General features: G+C 36.2%; 2 protein-coding genes and 4 non-coding genes across 7 annotated transcripts; 1 reads left to right on the top strand and 5 right to left on the bottom strand.

Moving 5' to 3' along the window:
- Positions 1-736: 736 nt before the first annotated feature.
- Positions 737-2698, bottom strand: rps11 (ribosomal protein S11). The gene is given in 5 exon segments (NM_213377.1): positions 737-917; positions 1204-1333; positions 1544-1619; positions 1807-1941; positions 2660-2698. Coding segments are annotated over 5 exon segments (480 nt in total). The 5' UTR covers positions 2675-2698; the 3' UTR covers positions 737-793.
- Positions 1027-1111, bottom strand: LOC137490807 (small nucleolar RNA SNORD35). The gene has a single exon (XR_015481561.1). It is a non-coding gene; the product is annotated as a small nucleolar RNA SNORD35 (small nucleolar RNA).
- On the bottom strand, positions 1413-1497 carry LOC137490808 (small nucleolar RNA SNORD35). Its single transcript, XR_015481562.1, has one exon. It is a non-coding gene; the product is annotated as a small nucleolar RNA SNORD35 (small nucleolar RNA).
- On the bottom strand, positions 1684-1770 carry LOC137490805 (small nucleolar RNA SNORD35). The gene has a single exon (XR_015481559.1). It is a non-coding gene; the product is annotated as a small nucleolar RNA SNORD35 (small nucleolar RNA).
- On the bottom strand, positions 2071-2155 carry LOC137490806 (small nucleolar RNA SNORD35). The gene has a single exon (XR_015481560.1). It is a non-coding gene; the product is annotated as a small nucleolar RNA SNORD35 (small nucleolar RNA).
- A 112-nt stretch (positions 2699-2810) lies between the features above and the next one.
- On the top strand, positions 2811-20456 carry baxa (BCL2 associated X, apoptosis regulator a). 2 transcript variants are annotated; one of them, XM_087243249.1, is made up of 6 exons: positions 2811-2932; positions 8361-8409; positions 8490-8648; positions 8755-8890; positions 18701-18805; positions 19012-20456. In XM_087243249.1, the coding sequence occupies exons 4-6, from the start codon at positions 8756-8758 to the stop codon at positions 19108-19110; spliced, it is 339 nt and encodes a 112-aa protein (XP_087099375.1). In that variant the 5' UTR covers positions 2811-2932; positions 8361-8409; positions 8490-8648; position 8755; the 3' UTR covers positions 19111-20456.

The raw sequence follows: 20456 nt of genomic DNA, 5'->3' as shown, positions 1-20456 counted from the left end.
TCAAGGACAACCCTTCAAAATAAAGATTGAACATCTCCCAGTTGCAGTGATATACCAAGCAGTAGCTAAACCCAAAAAGATTTTTAGAAAAAATAAAAATTTAACGTCAGTAATGTATATTTTATCAAGACGTGTTGGCTTGGGAACCAAGTGAAACCAGCTTAAGTAACTAAAAAACAGTCAATGCCATAATTGACTAATGAAGGAAATGTAACTCCCCAAATAGTCGATTACATTAACAGTAAATCATAGCCAAACTGTAAGACACTGTTAGCTGCTTTTTAAACAAGTTGAAAAACAATTGAGTTTTTTTTTTTTTGCTGAACATTTGTTGAATCTACTTAAATTTTAGGGATGAATTGATTTGCATTGGGACAAGAATGAATTGTGAAACATTATGTACTTGGGATTTGTTAATTTTAGCAATAGCTGAAGACATAAGTAAATAATCTCTCAATATTTAGTTGAAAAGGGAAAACATTTTGTATTTACATCAAAAAATAAGACAAACCTCTTTCTGCCGTCAATCAAGACAAAAAAGTCTATTACATCTCAACTGCATTTACTAACATTGAGGCTGTAAAGTGTTACTATACAAGCAAGCACAATTCTGAGAATTTAAAACGGATAAAGGACATCCAAAAAAAATTCACGTCGAGGGTCATTTTTCTAAAAGATGCTTGTGCACAAAGGCATTAAAGACTGTAGTATAAACAATCAACCAATGTTCTTTTTAAATTTTTTATTTAATTTTTAAACAACACAGAGGAGCCATATTGTAAAAACATCAGTTCTAGAACTTCTGGAACTGCTTCTTGGCTCCAGCTGCCTTGGTGACCTTCAGGACGTTGAACCTCACAGTCTTGCTAAGAGGTCGGCATTCTCCAACTGTAACGATGTCACCTACGGTCACATCCCTAAACAAATAGAGAACATTAATAATACTGGTAATAAACAAAGTGAAAAATTAAAGCACTAACCATCAACACATCTTAAACCAATTATAACAAAACTAATGTTAAACTATCTGCTGCATCAGTGATGCCATAAGGCAATGTCGTCAGAGCCTGAAAGACTTGGAAGACCATCGTGAGAAAAAACATCATTTGCAGCTGGCTACAAATTCAGATGACATCTTAAAACTCAGTGTGTCTAGATTATAATTTAACCAAATAAACGAAAGTGCCAAAGCAGGAATTTTACCTGAAGCATGGGGAGAGGTGGACAGACATGTTCTTATGTCTCTTCTCAAAACGGTTGTACTTGCGGATGTAATGCAAGTAGTCCCGTCTGATGACGATGGTCCTCTGCATCTTCATCTTGGTCACCACACCTGAGGAAAAAAAAAAACATCAGAAACTTAGTGTATTGTAATCGAGATGTAGTTTTAAGCTTTGATTTACCAAAATGACAGGGAAGCATCAGTAAAGCCATAAGGCGTCATCCTCAAAACCCAAAGGGTTCAGAAGACCATCGTGAGAAAAGACATCACCTGCACCCCAACAACACTACAATTAAACTGACAAGGAATATGAAGACTCACCGGAGAGAATCCGGCCTCTGATGGACACGTTTCCAGTGAAGGGGCATTTCTTATCAATATAAGTGCCATCAATAGCCTGTGAAAATAAAGCACAAGAACATTAGTCCACTGAACTTAACTGGATTAAACTAAATTTATACTCCACTGCATCAGCATTGCCATTAGGCAGTTTCCTCAGAGCTCTTTAAGAGTTTAGGAAGACCATCGTGAGAAAGACATCATCTGCAACAAAGTTACAATCATGAATACAAACACAAACTCACTTCTCTGGGGGTTTTGAAGCCCAATCCAACGTTTCTGTGATAACGAGGGAGCTTTTCTTTGCCACTTCCTTCAACTGCCAGAACCCGCTTTTTGTTCTGGAAGATGGTGGGCTGTTTCTGATAAGCCCTCTCGTTCTGAAATTAAGCACAAGCACAGAGTCAGTCACAATTCTTGAGTAATAAAAATAAAAGCCTCTTCTGTCATCTTCTTAAGATGACTCAACGTCGAGCGTTTCCAGTCAGTAGTTTAACAGTTTTAGGACTTTTGCTGCATCAGTGATGCCATAAGGCAGTGTCGTCAGAGCCTGACAGACTTGGAAGACCATCGTGAGAAAAAACATCATTTGCAGCTTCGTGTGTATTTAGTACGTGTATTAAATGCACACGTAATCCTTAAGAAAACAATCTAGAAATGCGTTTTGGGTTAATGACGTTACAAAATAAAAGCTTTTGTTTTACAATCAGCGTTATTAGAGAACATTTTCATTGCTCATTTTGGTAAGGAGCGACTACACTACGGTCTCTGTTGGTTTATCACTTACAAAGAGTGAATCAACCACCCATGCTGATTTACACACTGCTAGAGTATCTGCTTGTAACTCTAAAGTGTTTATGAAGCCACGTTCTGCTGGTGTAGTAAAGGAAGGCCGCTCGTGTTCCCGTACAGCAACACTTCCCACACGCTAGCCGGGGCAGAAATAGCATATTATAATCCCGAATACAGTCCGTTTTGGCCATGACTGCCTCCATGCACGTTAATTTCACGCTAATCCACCATAACGTGCGGCTTTAGATTTAACTTTGACGGTAATTCAAACGCTTTTTTGCGACCACGCCGTTCGGAGTCACATACCTGAGTGTCCGCCATCTTCGCCAGCCGAGTCGTAAAGAGGACTACACATGCGCGAGGCGGACGGAAGACAGTCTTTCACGGATATGACGACAAAGCGTAGGCGGGGCTTATATCCTTTACAATAAAATAACTTTTAAATCGTTTTCATATCATAGATTCTAAGCTCTTTGACATAACGTTTCATTTAAATGCGGTGGATGCTGACAGAAATAATAAATATAACTTATAATATGAATATACACAGATGGGAGAACGAAAAGAAAGACAAATAGCGTAAGTATGATCTAACAGTTAATAAATCAAAGCGGTGAGTAATTATTGGCAACTGTTAACTAATTCTACCAGTGTAGTTTAATCTATAACAATACAGTAACACGGGATTGGAATAGGCTGACCTATAAAATAATATAATTCATTTTTTTAAAGTTTATGATGTCCTGTTACTTTTTGAAGTAAACCAGCACAATTTTTATATAATTTATATATAAATACATATATTTGAAATTAGAATTATTAACCCCCTTTGAATTTTTATTTTTTGTTTTATATCGGCTAGAATAAAGGCAGTTTTACATTTTTCAAAAACAATTTTATGGTCAAAATTATTAGCCCCTTTAAGCTATGTATTGTTCAATAGTTTACAGAACAAACCATCGTTATACAATAACTACCCTAATTACCCTAACCTGCCTATTTAACCTAATTAATCTAGTTGAGCCTTTAAATGTCACTTTAAGCTGTATAAAAGTGTCTTGAATAATATCTAGTAAAATATAATTTACCGTCATCATGGCAAAGATAAATTAAATCAGTTGTTAGAAATTAGTTATTAAAAATATTGTGTTTAGAAATGTGTTATAAATTAAACAGAAATTGGGAGAAAAATAAACAGGGGGCTAATAATTCAGAGGACCTAATATAATATATGAATTGTGTGTGTGTGTGTGTGTGTGTGTGACATTTTTGAGAAAAAAATGATGCTTTAAAATAATATTGTTCTTTCATACCCTAACAATATTTAACATTTGTAGATCAACATTTTACTCAGTCCTATACATAATCCAGAGAAACTAATCATTTTCAAGTGGACTCTTATTTTTTTTAAAAGCTTGCTTAATTCTAAATCTGTAAAGAAAATACTTTTTTAAAAGTTTGTGTTTTGTGTTTGAATCGTATTTAATATCGGACCTTTATGGTTTACATGTATGGTTTATATAGTATGAAGAGGGAAAATGCAGTTATTGTGAACCTCACACTGAGCATAAATATGCAATTTGTTGCATGTGTCATTACTTACATCATAAAAACTATAAAGAAATTCTTGAAAATCAATGATAAGTTAATACCAAGTTAACAATGTTTCCTCTAAATTCGTGTTATTATTTGAAGCTCGCTGAATCAGACTGACTTCCTTCCTGTAAAATATTGTCGTCACGCGGCGGAAGCGTCTTCTTCAGTTCGCTTATTTTCATGCTAATATGGCAGCGCCGTCGGGTGGAGGCGATACGGGTAAGTGCCGCGTTTATGTTTTAATTATGATTTTCGCCTGTTTTACCGTCTCGTAACTCAAACGACTAAAATTGCATCTAGACGGATGCTTTCATATACAATAGAAGGTTATTTCTCTTGTAAAACAGGAGTTTGCTCAGTGCTGTTCACAGTCTCAGCCCCGCTGTCTAGTCAGGAACATGTCTGTACAAATACCGATCACCATCCGCTCAGAGCCACTGACAGACAGACAACAATTAAACAAGCCAGCTATAAAACCAATGTCGTGTTTTTGGCGGCATCTTAAAGTGGCACCGCATTCCAGACAACATTGTTATCATCATTTACTTTCCGAATAGATTAATGGGAATCATGTATTGAACGATCAAGTGCTTAAAAACATTCGCGTGATTGTCAGAGCCTCTGTGCGTGCGTGTGTGTGCGCGCGCTGGTTATTCACATGCCCAATATCCAAAGTATGACATCATCTTTTTAGTGCTGTTAGCAGGGGTTGTAAACAATGTTCCGGGCTGGGGTGATGTCGGTTTAAAGGCACAGTGTTGGGAAAAATACAAAAATTACGTCATTGTTGAATCTTAACGTGTTGTTCTTTCACTGTTTCTGTTATTGAAACGCAAACATACTTGCTAGACTGTATAACAAGATCTGTAACATCATGTGCCAGACTGTCATGAAAGGTCATTGAGGTTGTCTAACAACTTATGAGGGTTTTGATTCATTGATATGTTATGATGACTGTCATTTTCAAGGTAATCTTAACACCTTTATGTTGACATAATATTTATAATATCATGTAATGTACACTCACCGGCCACTTTATTAGGTACACCTGTCCAACTCCTCGTTAACCCAATATTCGAATCAGCCAATCACATGGCAGCAACTTAATGCACTTAGGCATGTAGACATGGTCAAGACGCTCTGCTGCAGTTTAAACGGAGCATCAGAATGAGGAGGAAAGGTGATTTAAGTGATTTTGAATGTGGCATGGTTGTTGGTGCCAGATGGGCTGGTCTGAATATTTCAGACACTGTTTATCTACTGGGATTTTCACGCACAATCATCTCTATGATTTAAAGAAATGTTTAGAAAAAGAGAAAATATCCAGTGAGCGGCAGTTCTCTGGGCGCAAATGCCTTATTGATGCTAGAGGAGAATGGCCAGACTGGTTCCAGCTGATAAGAAGGCAACAGTAACTCAAATAATCACTCGTTGCAACCGAGCAATGCAGAAGATCATCTCTGAACGCACAACACATCCAACCTTGAGATGAATGGGCTACAGCAACAGAATACCACACTTTTGGGATGTGGTCGAACGGGAGATTATGGCAGTTATGAAGGCAAAAGGATCCAACCCGGTACTAGTAAGGTATACCTAATAAAGTGGCCGTTGAGTGTATATGTAGGTGCTGGCAAATATATATTACATGAAAAATTGTACCTTATTTCAAGAATATATATATTTTTGATCACTAAGAGCATTTTTGTGCATAAAATCAAATAAGAGTTTCCATTTATATTAAAGTTTTACGTTAAGAAGAGTTTATAAATGTTAATAAATTAATATGCTTATTTTGCTGAACAGTTTTCTTTTTTTAATGGTCTAAATAACCATATTTTTACTTGCAATTATCAAACATTTAAAGAGTAATAAAACATTGTAGTCAAACTTATGCCTAGAAAATCCATATTCTCTTAATTTTTTCCAAACTTTCTTTAAAGTTCATGGAAACTAATGTGGTCCAATGTGATGCCTAACCACAAAATATGTACAGCCATCTTAGAAACTTTCCATTCACATTTCACACATATTACATTTAAATGAGAAGAAACTCACAAAGATAAAATAAAACAAATTTAAAATGGCGTTTCACGCGATTAAAACATAAGCCAGATAAAGCTAGCCATAAAATTATAAATAAAAGCCAAAATTTACTTATTAACAAAGCAACATATAACTCAGTTGTGTCTATTGGATCGTAAATGCATACGATGCAGAAAATACTGTCTCGGGAGGCAGCTAGAAACCGCCTCTATGCAGTGTGTTCGTGTGAAGTGAAGGTTCAGCAATCTGAGGTATTTCTGAGCCCTTTTGTTTTATTTGAATATTCAAATGCATGTAGAGTACTCAAGAGAGTCTTTTATAACTTGCGCTTGAGGGATTATTTAAGTTTAAGCGAGTTTATTTCTCCATAGGAAATTCATGCATATTAGTTTCTTTACATCAGTATTACTCACCAGGAAATTGAAACCAAATGTGTTAAATTATACATACACTGCTGAGTCATGTAGCAAACAATATGGAACAGTTCCACTGTCAGATGCTTATCTGCTCGACTTCAGGTTCACCTCTGGCCTTTTAAAACAGCAGTTCAGTTGAAAATGGAAAAATACAAAATACCACCATCTGATATTTAAGCCTATGTAGATTCAGTACATTTATAACGCATGGCTAATATAACAAATGCATCCAACAAACCGTATGAGGTGGACCCAGTACTAAATTAAGGAGTTAATTGTTATTGCTTAAAAAACTATTTCTGCAAAGATTTAGGATGATGTAGAATTAGTCACTCAAGACGTAAAACCAATTTGTGAATTTATTAAGCATGAAAAAGTACACTCAAGTGTTCACTCAAGTAATACAAGTTTTGCTCTAAGCTTTTTTTTAAATGGTAAAATAACTTGTTTATTGTTGATAAATAGTTTCTTATTCATTATTTAATAGTTTGATTTGAATATGAACTCAAGGTTTCATAAAACGTCACTGTACTACATCTACGTAACTAAAAAAAAGCAACCATAAAACATTGAAAATACAAAAAATAACAAAATTCCATTTAATTGAACAATAGGAACACCTGTTTCAGAAAGTTGAGTATGCTTTGTATAATATTATTACTTTGATATTCCTCAAAGAATCATTATAACTATTACCCTCTACTTGCCTATTTCTTCTTTCTTTTTTTACCCCAAGAACTAAACTATTTAATGTAGAACATTTAATTTACTTTATCACAAAATAGGTTTTAGCAATGCGTTTTTACATAATATTTTTGTTAAAAAGACACATTAATTTACATATGTTATAAGGTTTTATTTTGATTATTAGTTCATCTACATGCTAAGCAGTAGGCCTGCACAAAATATTGTTTTTAGCATCGATATCGCAATGCAATTATCGCAAGTTATGCAATGTTAAGTCTGGATTATAGTTGACCATGTGTAGGCATGGGATGATAACCGTTTTCAAGGAATAACATGTTTTGGAAAAGTCAAGGTTCCAGCAGAAAAGATATCCAAAGATGCTGTTTTAAATTCTAAAGAAATCAGTGTTTTTGAAACTAATGAAGACAGCATAAATCTATGATTAATTTGAATTATTTAGGCTGACATATTCACAGCTCCAAAACGTTTTACATGTTTCTCAAAATAAAATATTTTTAGAACAAAATAAAATTCTGAATGAATTCTATGAATTCAGACAATACTCGGCTCGCATACTGTTTTTAGCATACTTTATACTATGGAAGTATGCGATTTTGGATGCAGCTATTGTGTTCAAAGTGGACAAAGTTTTTTTTTACCCAGACATTAAAAAGAATATATTGTAGAGCAGTAATCACTGTGAAACCATGATATTTTTATCCAAGGTTATCATACCGTTAGAATCTTACAGCGGCCCATGCCTAACCAGGAGCTACAGAACTGTATTTAAACTTTGTATTAATACATTTAATTTATAAATACAGAATTTATATGAATTTATAAGATTCACAAAAGAACAACAAAAAAACTTTTTCTTACTTACAATTTTTGTCTTCATATCTACATTTCAAAGTTGTTTAACTTACCCCACTGGCAGACACTCTTGCTTGTTTTAAGAAAAAAAACTCTTAAACTCTTAATTTTCCCTTATTTCATCTGAATTTTAAAACAAAAAAATATTTTTACTTGATCTAAGAGTTTTCCATATATATATGCACTTTAAAGACAATTAGATCCTGCATTTACTGTTTATTTTGGTATCGATATAGCAACTTTAATATGGCATTAAATATTAAATACATATTTTTACAATTTTTATGCTTAATCAGCTAAACATCCTTTTCTTTAAAATACAATTGCATGAGTTTCTCTCATATATCGTGCTGATTTAAATCCGATTTAAGTTCTCTATAATTCTGTAGGCAGTGGCAATGACCAGATACTTGACTTGGGAGCTGCACTTCTCAACAAGTGAGTATTATTTTTATCTCCCCTTCTCATTTTCCGTGCTCTCTGCATTTGTTTTTGTTCTTGACCTCTGCCTCTTGCAGCTTTGTGTATGAGCGTGTTCGTCGGCATGGCGACAGGGATGCTGAAGTGACCCGGAGTCAGCTTGGGGGCGTGGAGCTGTGTGACCCCAGCCATAAACGCCTCGCGCAGTGTTTGCAGCAGATCGGAGATGAGCTGGATGGAAATGCGCAGCTGCAAAGGTAAGAATGATAACATCACCACCGTCTCCTGCTATGATCAGAAAGGCCCACTGGATGTCAATGTACTGCTACTCATCCATGTGTCTCTGTTGTGGTTTTGCTTTAGCATGTTAAACAACTCTAATCTTCAGCCGACTCAAGACGTCTTCATCAGAGTGGCCCGTGAGATCTTCTCTGATGGCAAGTTCAACTGGGGAAGAGTTGTGGCGCTTTTCTACTTTGCCTGTCGCCTTGTCATCAAGGTGAGGCCTTGCATAGGTTTTCACCATTGATTATGGTTTTTCATTGCAAGTGTTAACAAGCAAATTATCTATACATTTTTGAAAAATTAAAGTGCATTATATAATATTAAGATATAAAGATTATTTTCTAGATAATGATTTGACTTTTGGGAAGTTGTGGGCTGAATAATAAGACTTATTCACTTTCTACAGGTAATATATTTAGGTTTTAAGTAATTTAAATATGCAGACAATATTGCACTTGTAGGCCGGTTGACTAAAATAGGAACAGAAGGAGATACCTTGTACTATAATTATATAAATTTGCTTCAAAATTGGTGTAAAAAGTGTTCACTGGAGATCAATTTTTATAAAATTCAATTCAATTCAGCTTTATTTGTATAGCGCTTTTACAATGTAGATTGTGTCAAAGCAGCTTCACATAAATGGTCATAGTAACTGGATCAGGGTAGTTCAGTTTTTAGTGTTTAAGTTCAGTTCAGCTCAGTTCAGTGTGGTTTGAAGTCATTATTGAGAGTCCAAACACTGAAGAGCAAATTCATCGATGAGTAGCTTTTCAGATCCTGAACCATGCGAGCCAGTGGCGACAGCGGAGAGGGAAAAAAAACTTCACCAATAGGAGAGTAAAGAAATAAAACCTTGAGAGAACCAGACTCAGTTCGGCACGACCATTTTAATTTCTTTGCTGGCCAAAACCAAGGAGATGATAATTAGCAGAAATAAACTAGTCATTAGTCAAGGGTTTAAACCTCTGGTCCTTGAGGGACATGAAATAGAGACAGTTGGCTGTTTTAAATATTTAGGAACACTTATTGATAGTGGATTGCAGAAAGCATTTTTTTAAAAAGCAATGCAGAGATTATATCTCAATTATATATCAATTATATACAACAATTTGGTGTGAAAAAAGAACTTTGTTGAAAGTGTCATAAGTTTTAACATAATTGCATGGTATGGACTGTTGCCAATTAAGGAAAAGCAAAAACTGTGCCGAGTAGTAAAAATTGGCAGTGCAATTGTAGGTAAAACACAAAGACAGCCAATTGAAATTTATTCAATGAGAATTAAAAAGAAAACACACATCATTATTGAAGATTGTTCCCATGCCTTAAATCTAAAATTTCAGCTCTTGCCATCAAAAAGATGTTTTAGGCAACCTCAAGTAAAAAAATGTGTGTCAAATGTCCTTTGTGCCGAGTGCCATTAGAATTTTAAATACTGGGCTCTAAGTATGTATAGGTTTTTAAATGGAGTTTTTTAATGTGATATATGTGATAACGCTTCGTGTATTTGTGTTGCCTGTTTTTTCTGTGATGTGTGTAATGTGAACGTTGATCTGTTTGTGTTAGTATTAGTGTTTTCTTGGTTACGGCTGTAAACAAAGCATGCGGTATTTAATACACTTATTAAAGAGTTAATACCGTTTGAACTCTTCTGAGTTTCCTTTATACATACACTTTTATATCCCTGAGCAGTGTCTAGAATTTTCTTCCAGTGTTTCAAACATCAGGGAACAGTGAGCTTCTCTAACTGTCACAGGCCAGATTTCTGCTGCATATTTTTCCAACATCTAAATAATCCACAAATTAAATCATCAAATACATTTTACTCTTATTTTTTTGAATCTTTAAGTATACTAAATTAAACGGCTACTCTGTTCAGTGTAATTCATCACCACAGCAGCATGTCAGTACAGTTATAAAAGAAGATGCTTCAGACGTCATTTGTGGATGTTAAATCAGGTTAATTTTGTACATTAACATTACAGATATCCATAAAGCAGTGGATATTAATATGTATCCTGTCCAGAGGTGGGACCAAGTCATTGTTTGGCAAGTCACAAGTAAGTCTCAATTCATTGCCCTCAAGTCCCGAGTCAAGTCCCGAGTCAAGACAGGCAAGTCCCGAGTCAAGTCCCGAGTCAAAGGCAACAAGTCTCAAGTCAAGTCCAAAGTCCTGCAGTTTGATTTTCGAGTCTTTTCGAGTCTTTTTAACAGAAAAATAAAATATATACAGATTAGGTATGGTTGTAAGATCTGTATTAATTAAACAAACCTTTTTTTATTAAAGAACATTGCTCAGATATATAAAAATACAAATGCAATTTTCTGAAAAAGTACTGAACAGTGCTGCGTCTCGTCTCCACAGCATAATGCACAAGAACGAGTTCCACCAAAAAGAGACTCCATTTTGCCTCACATCACACAGAAATTGCAGGTCTCCTGCTGTCTAATTCATTAAGTTTAGTTGTGCTATATTATGTCTTCGGTGATCAACTTGTGATTAACCAAAATTACATAACCTCAATGTGGTAGCAGTAGACCAACTCCTGTATATGCTGCAAAGTTAAATTGAGTGAAATTGGAATTTTGTCAATTGAATCTCGTGTGTGCTAAAATGGTAGCACATATTGTTAATGAAGTAGGCTACTTTATACAAACAATAAAGTTGTTTTCTTCACATAACGTTGAAGAGCTTTGCTCTCTACCTTGTGTGATGCTCGTGCACGGATTTCCTCTGTTTGTGGACAAAACTGATTGCGAGTTCTCAAATTTTCTCTCGCTCTCAAATATGCACTGCTCACACACAAATTTTCTTGAGCGCTCTCAGAGATTATATGCAAACTCACAATTTGTGTCGTGTTCCCTCTTCCTTTCATGCTTTTTGATATGATTCATATTGCTGCACTGTTTAATAACAATAACCAAAATACTAAAATAGACTTACATATTAAATGTTTAATCTAATAAACCATAACATTTTTGGTTGTTTTATATGATGAGATATTTTCAGTTTCAAACACTTAAAGACTAGAATAGACCAGTGGTGCCCCCCTGAAAATTTGCTTAAGGGGGCCAGAAGAGGCCAGCTACGTCAGTGTCACCAATCAATCCACAATAATTTAGTGGCTGCTATTTATTTATTGAAATATTGCATTTTATTGCATTTATGTAAGTAGATTTAAATAAATAATGTCAACAGCAAAATCATATCGGGTTGGCCACAGGGGTGGCTAGAGTTTACACAGGGGTAACACCCCTTGTAAAGGGGTTTACACCACTATAAGGCACCCCTGGAATAGATGTTGGATGTAAAAAATACATTTTATTTTAAAAGCATTTAAACAAAAACTAATGCAAGCAGAAATGTAACTTTGATAAAAATAAGGAAACACTTGATAAGGTATTATAGCCTACTGTACTATTCACTCTTCAAATAAATCTCACTATCAATCTCATTTTATCATGGCAGCTAAAATAAAGTAAACTAGTGTCTGCTGGCTTCCACTTTGCTGATGAGATTGTGGAGGACATTTTCCATGTCATCCTCTTCATTTTGAGGAAAGCTGTGCCACAGGGCCCCTGAACACGCATATTGGCATGTACTGTGTTTTGAACAGTAGCCTACTACAGTAAAGAACTTCAATTGATCAGTTGTGGTAATACTATAGTTGCTATGGTAACACAAGTGTAATATAAACAACTTACCCAGTGCTGTATTATTTTACAATATAGGGTATTTTATACTACAAATCATTACACTTTACTGTAGTAAAACTACACTTTGTATTATTTTATCTGTTCACTATTGGTAATACTACTGTATTATGAAGCATTAATTAACAAGTCGTAAATAATACTAGCCTAAAACATAAGTATAATACAAGTATACAACAAGTATAATACTCAAAAACACTAGAATTTATTAAAGAATTTACCTTAACCTTTTAGTTTTTTGTGTATTGTTAATAAATAGTAAAGCAAGAAAGAAACCATATCAACATTCTTGGAATAACCCTTCGCTAAGCCTCGCCCTCCTTAGTTACTGTTGCTACGCCTGTCAAGCTTTCATGCCTGGCACATCTATTACAGTGTGTATGCGCTGGTGTCAGACATTCCCAAGGATTTAATTAGTCATTTTTGGCAAACACAGGGCTCGAAATTGCGACCATTTTGGTCGCATATGCGCCCGAAAATTAATCGATGCGACTTCATAATATATTTGGGCGCATTAGTGCGACCTGTTTTGATTTTTTTTAAAAACGTGCTGAATCGCTCTTCCCTGCCGCTATATTGGTTCATATTAGCTGTCAATCACTCAAGGCTATCCACTGTTAGATGACAGGGAGGGAGCTTTTATGTCCACGGCAAATGCAAACGGCTAAAGTGTAAAAACTTAAAGCACACAGGTTTGCAAAGTGCAAACCCCACCTAAAGTTGAGACGCAGATGAGAGCGATCATGACACGTGGTGAATATTGATCCGCCAGCTGAGATCAATCGAGTATGTGCTTTTCGGAGAAGGTGGTCGAATCTCGATGCGTTGCATTCACTGCGTGTTCAGCGCAAATGTCCGCTAAAAGTCAAATCTAATACTGTATCATCGCCAAAGAAGCTTGCCTTTACTAAGTTTACACTGAAACTGCGTCTCATAACAAACAGCGGTATTGCGCCGATGCTCAACCTGCTCATAAATTGGGTCAGCTGACTCGCCTGCTTTTCCACAAACACAGAAAAATGAAAAGCTCAGACGGAACATTTAAATTGACACAAACTGAAACCAAAACTTTTAAAGAGTGATAGAAGTGAGACTTTACTTACTTTCTTTTGCCTATTCTTTCATGAGATGTATATATTTTTTTATTTAGTTACTGATGACTGTTTTGCAGCTTTCAGCCTTGAATTTAATATTTTATTATAATCTTTTGTTTGTTTTGCAGCTGAAATATTATTTATTAAACTGACATGCATATATATGCTGTTTAGCAGTATAAAATTAATATTTCTTACTGCAATGCTTCATTTTTGTTTGATGCAAACTATACATTTATTTTTCAGAAAGTAACAGACTTTTTATAGCAGATAACTTACATTCAAGCACATTCAAGGCAGCATGATGATGAGAAATGTAATTCATTGTTACTATTATTGTCATTTTCATCATCATTAATATTCTAGAATTATTAGACATACACATTTTGGAACTATTGCACACAAATATCAATGTCATCTCAGCATTAATTATAGTTGTTTCTGGTTTTTGTTAGTCCTAATTGATGTTGTTTTAAAATACAATATCTCCCTTAAAATACAATTTGCAGCGGTGCTCAATCATTTTTGGTGGGTGCTCCTAAATTTTTTCTGGTGCTCCTAAATTTTTGAAGTTGGGAGCACCGGTGCTGCCAAGTAAAAAAGTTAATTTCGAGCCCTGAAACAGGTGAGACATCTGAGAAAGCCAGACAAAAGAGGACTGCAGTATACATTACAGGGGTATATTCACAACATAATAGCAACTGATTAGAAAATAATTTTATCAAAATTGAAGCAAGGTTAGCCTAGCCACCTCATACGCTAAACATTCAACAGCATAGTTCATGCACAGCAGGAGAGGTGAAATTATAAAATAATCTAATAACCTAAGAAACTGATGGATTTGTGCCGAATATTAGCATCATTGACCCATAACAGTGTACAGTACCTATTACTGTCAGCATGTTTGTGTGCTCTTTATCCAGTTTTTATTCAAATTTGCAGTTAAGTGGAAGAAAAAAAATTGCGAGGGTTTTTGAAAGTTACAATAGCGAGGGTTTAAACTAAGCAGTGCTCACAGGGTTCAACGCTAAGGATTTTTTCTACTGGCCCGATCGGGCCAGTGGTTCTGATTTTTACTTGCCCTGCCCAAATTTTCACTGGCCCCACCAAAAAAAAAAAGAAGTTAATCGCTATTTGAATGTGCGTGTGTGTGTGTGTGTGTGTGTGTGTATACACACACACACACACACACACACAGTTGATTTCAGAATTATTAGTCCCCCTAAATTATTAGCACCCCTGTTTATTTTTTTCCCCAATTTCTATTTAACAGAGAACAGATTTTCTCAGCACATTTCTAAACATAATAGTTTTAATAACTCATCTCTAATAACTGATTTATTTTATCTTTGTCATGATGACTGTAAATAATATTTTACTAGATATTCTTCAAGACACTTCTATACAGCTTAAAGTGACATTTATAGGCTTAACTAGGGTAATTAGGTTAACTAGGCAGGTTAGGGTAATTAGGCTAGTTATTGTATAATGATGGTTTGTTTTTGTAGACAGTCTGAAAAACAATTAGCTTAAGAGGCTAATAAATTTTACCTTAAAATGGTTAAAAAATGTTTTTATTCAAGCCAAAATAAAACAAATAAGATTTTGTTCAGAGGAAAAAATATTATCAGACAAAATATCAACATTTCTTTGCTTTGTTAAACATCATTTAGGAAATATTTTAAAAAGAAAAAACAAAAAACAAAAGGGGGCTAATAAATCTGTATATATATTTACGGTAATTTTTAAAATGTTTAAGGAAAACTATTCAGTTCATCAAGGCTATATTTATAAATGTAAAAAGGTGTAATTGTTAAATATTTATCAACATTTTAAATAACTGCTTTGTTATTGTATTTAGTTTCAAATAAAATAATTACTCCAGACATTATTGATTTTATAACTATTACCATTTATAAATATAATAATAATTAATATTAGTGATTTCTGAAGGATCATGTGACTGGAGTAATGAAGCTGAAATCTCATCTTTAAAATCACTGGAATAAATGAATAAATTAAATGATAAACTACTTTTGAACAGTTATTTTATAGTGAAACATTTCACAATTTGTATTTATGATGAAATAATTGCAGCCCTGGTGAGCAGAAGAAGCTTGTTTTAACATATTTAATCACACTGACCCCAAACTTTTGTGTATTGTGTATAGAATATTTTATAAGTGAAAATGTGCACTTTAATTTTAACAACCCACAGACATCGTCACCAAATACAAATCGAGGTCAGACTTTCTCATATATACAGAGCCTCGTTTCAATTGTCAGGTTTTGTAGAAATCGATCAATTGAATTAATCAATCTATTAAAGAAACGTTGACTATAATTCTGTATTTTAGGCTTAAATTATAGAGAGACATAGCAGATGAACCGAGACTGCATCAGATCAATGTAAATCTTTCTTTCGAGCTGTCAGTGCGGAAATGAACAAAACAACAGGCATATACAACATAGGCCTATTATACGATTAAAATATGGAAAAATTAACAGATAGTAATTTCGGTCAATTTTCCTGACGGATAAACCGAGATCAGGCTGGATAAACAGCTCTCGGTAATATTTCAGCATGCTTTCACTTTCGCATTTACCGGTAAGAATGACATCTCGCCCTGCTCATCATTCCCTCTTCATATAGCCGTATATATGGCTATTGCACAATCATAATACACTGTGATATAGCCTGGGTCGTTAGTTCGTTGCATTGGTTTGTTTTCTCGCTACAATCGATATACGCTCAATAGGACAGAGACCGTCTCATTCAGGCGATCTTGGACTGATTGATTTGGCGCGGAAGCGAGCGCAACTGCTGGATATATGCTAAAAAAAACTCGCTAACGGGTAAAACGAGACAGATTCCGAAACAAACGTCTATGTGTGAAAGCACCGTAAGATTGTATTTGCACACAATTGACAGACAGTCGCAGCACGCAGGCAAAAAGGCAGCAGCTGGCCCGATCGAGCCAGTAACATTTTGTACACTGGCCCGAGTGTCTCGCACGCTGGCCCCGGGCCATCGGGCAGTCCTTATTGTCGAGCCCTGGCTCATAATATCGAGTGGAACAAAAGAAAAAGACCGCTGGAAAGCATAACCTGCTTTGTTTTTTTATATTTTTTTTATAAGAAACACAGTTTAGATCTGTTTAGGATAAGAGGAGTGTGAGTTATTGCCACCTATCATTGAATGTGAATATAGAAAACAAAACCAACTTAGCTTAACTCCTTTACCGCCCCTCACACAGCTTGATCCACGCTGGCATTTCTCCTCTTGGGCTTTGGTTTTGAAAAGGGAAAAAATCCCACCACCCAGTCCAAACTTTTAGGATAGCGGGTGTCAGATTTTCACAATCCAATTGCGCAACGATTTGGCTTGTTTCCCTCGCTCGAAAGCTTGACAGAGCCTCTGCCCGTAGCTACGATTGGTAAGCCGCGATTGGTGGGTGGCGGTTTTTGGGCCTGGCTTAGCGAAGGGTCAGTTTAACTGGAGGATCCCGTGAGAGCAAAAGCACTAAAGGTATGAGACGCCATCGTAAACAAAAGTCAAGCGAACGCAAAGAGACTGAATGCACGAGAGAGAGAGAGAGAGAGAGAGAGAGAGAGAGAGAGAGAGAGAGAGAGGTGTATGTTGTATGTGTGAGAGAGAGAGTGTGAGAGAGAGAGAGTGAGAGAGAGAGAGAGCGAGTATTGGCACGCGAGTATTGGCTCGATCTCAAGTTCAAATTCAAATTCTCTCTGCGTTCGCTTGACTTTTGTCCACTCCCGCGCCTCATAGTAGTCACGTTGGATACTGTCGAATCAAAACAATCTACCGTGCTTCGATTGGACGTCATGCCGAAAGCGCGCATGCTCACACACACGTGCGCGCATGCTGTCACACACACGCGCGCATGCTGTCACACACACGCACACATAAACGGGGAGAGAGAGAGAGCGGTCCATGTCAACATACTTTTTTATCGTTGGGCTTTCCATGGGAAGCAGCAAGTCTTTACAAGTCAATAGGGGCAAGTCCTAGTCAAAGTCCAAGTCATTTATGTTCAAGTCCAAGTCGAGTTGCAAGTCTTTTTATATTTTGTCAAGTCGAGTCTAAAGTCATCAAATTCATGACTCGAGTCTGACTCGAGTCCAAGTCACATGACTCGAGTCCACACCTCTGATCCTGTCATATTTACAAAACAGGTGTGTGCTTGTCACAACATCTCAAATTTCCAAAATTCAGAAAGGTATAAATAATCTGATGGGGATTTTCAACTGAAACTTTACAGACACATTATGGAGACACAAAAGACTTATCTTAAATCTTTAGAAACAGTGCAAAATAGGTGCCCTTTAATAGTACATTTACATTGTGCATTTAGCGGACACTTTTATCCAATGTGCACCCATGAAAACACATGTGGAGCTTTGCTCAAGGGAATCACTTCGGACGTAGTATTGAGGGTGAAAGAGGGTGCTTGTTATTCACTCCCCCTACTTGCAATACCTGCTAGTGTCTGGACTCGAACCTGTGACCTTTGGATCACAAGTCCAACTCTTTAACCATTAGGTTCAATTAAGTCTAAGCATTAGATCGACTTAAAAGGACTGTTTCTTTTGGTTATCTTATATCAGGTTCGAACTATTTGCTTAGCTTTAAAATGGCATTCATTCTTTGATGCCTGTAGCATAATCGGTGAACTATGCTTAGCCAGACACCTCCATCTCTTAGTTTGCTGTTCTCTGGCCTCTGTTTATAATCTGTAGACACACTTTGTAGTATCATCTATGCAGGCTCAGTGGTTAGCACTGTTGCCTCACCGCAAGAAGGTTGCTGGTTTGAGTCCCGGCTCGACCAGTTGGCATTTCTGTGTGTAGTTTGCATGTTCTCCCCTTGTTGGTGTGGGTTTCCTCCGGTTGCTCCGGTTTCCCCCACATTCCAATGAATGCGCGAAAGGTGAATTGAATAAACTAATTTGGCCATAGTGTATGTGTGTGTTTGTGTGTGAATGTATGGGTGTTTCCCAGTACTAGGTTGCGTCTGGAAGGGCATCTGCTGAATAAAACATATGCTGGAATAGTTAGCAGTTTTTTCCACTGTGGCGATCTCTGAAATAGAGACTAAGCCGAAGGGAAATTAATGAAAGAATTAAAGATGCGTTAGGTCTCTGCTGGTGATTGAAAGTAATTTTGGTATAGTCTTTTATTTTTTATTCTTGTACTTCTAGGCTATTTCAACCAGGGTTCCTGACATCATCAGAACCATCATAAGCTGGACGATGTCCTACATTCAGGAGCACGTCATTAACTGGATCAGGGAACAGGGTGGATGGGTAAGTCATGACTGTAACTCAATCAGTTCTTTAAAGTCTTGTGAAATGTGTCATGTGTCGGTGTGATATTTGCCAAATCCATTGATTCCATGATAAACAAAAGGACATGAACGTATAACTTTAATGTGAAACCCAATATGAAGGGAAACTATTACACTTGCGCTTTTCCACTCTGAAATTATGAATTATTTGTTATTCTCCTCCAGGACGGAATCCGCAGTTATTTTGGCACCCCCACCTGGCAGACAGTCGGAGTTTTCCTCGCTGGAGTTATCACCACAGCATTGGTGATTCGCAAAATGTGAAGTAGCAGGAAGGTGGATAGAGCAAGAGAAAAAAGAGAGTTAAGACGGTGAACAGAGGGTGAAACAGACCAGCAAAAGATTAACAGAAAGACGAGAGGGAAGAGAAAGAGTTGGAGACAAAAAGCATTGAGAGGTGAAACCGCCTCAACCCAATGAAAGAGGAGGAAAGAGTGAAAGTTCAGCCAGATGTAGATGGTTCAAGCCACTCTTTTTTTACTCCAGAGTCTGTGCCCTTTCTTGTTCAACTTCAAATCTTGAATACATTTGCACTGAGAATGAGAGATTAATGCAAAAGCGTTTAGGTTTAGGCTTCATTTTAGGTATTTATTTTTAGTTTGGGGCTAACTGGCTATCTAGAAAAGACTGTATCGGTATGTGATTTAATTTATTAGCATTATTTCAATTTCCGATTTAGGAGTCGTATTCTGTTTATCTTTGTCAGACAATTGTGCATGCAGTCAAAATTCTATTTGATAAACATTTATGATGTTTGATCACTAATATATATGTATTTTAACGGGAGGAACACACCATTTAAAAGAGAAGGAATGGCCTCGGCTGCATTCTGCTGATTTTTCTCCTCACTTCCTCTTCTTCCTTGGTTCACAGTCTCCACTGCAAGGGCTTCCAAATGTCTGTGAGTTGTATTTACAGGTACAAGATGAGCCTCTAAAGTTTATGAGGTGGCGTGGCAGCAGTTGAGCGCAGCAGCCAGCCAATCAGCACTCTGGCTGCAGTATGTGGGAGTGTCTTAGCAAGCTCTTCCTACAGCAGGGATGGACAAAACTAGTGACCTAAAATCATTTTAAATTTCACTGAGCCATGCTGATCTTTTTTTACACAACCAAATAATTTCATTGTTGAATAATGAAGGAACCAGTTGAACTTTCTAAAGAAGCAGATTCATTTCTCATCTGAGATTTGAAGAAACACCATTAGTTTGGCTGGAACTGGTGTAAAAGACGTGTAGTGTGTAAGGGTTAGTAAACCAGGCTTACAAACAGATGAGTTGAGCTCTTTCTCTCAGCATAGTCTTCTCAGTACTGTATTTTCACCATGGTTAGTCAGACCTATAATCTGAACTTTTTTATACACTTGTTTCTTTCTCTCTTGTTTGTTTGGATACAGTTTCATACTCTTTCTGTTTAGGATCTTTTCTTTTCGTTGACAGTGCCTTGGCCTTTTTATGATACTAGCCGCCACTTTTTCATCTTTTTCTACATCTTTGTAAAATGGTATGAATCGTGCACCCTAAGGTGGTCTACGTGCTGTGAGCCCATGAGTTTTTGTAAGATGTACGATTAAATAATAAATTGTTAAATTGTTTTTATGGATTTCAGTATAAA

Source organism: Danio rerio, chromosome 3 (assembly GCF_052040795.2).
Source record: "Danio rerio strain M-AB ecotype USA chromosome 3, GRCz13ab, whole genome shotgun sequence".
Lineage (NCBI taxonomy): Eukaryota > Metazoa > Chordata > Actinopteri > Cypriniformes > Danionidae > Danio > Danio rerio.
This window is presented reverse-complemented; position numbering and strand designations above follow the sequence as displayed.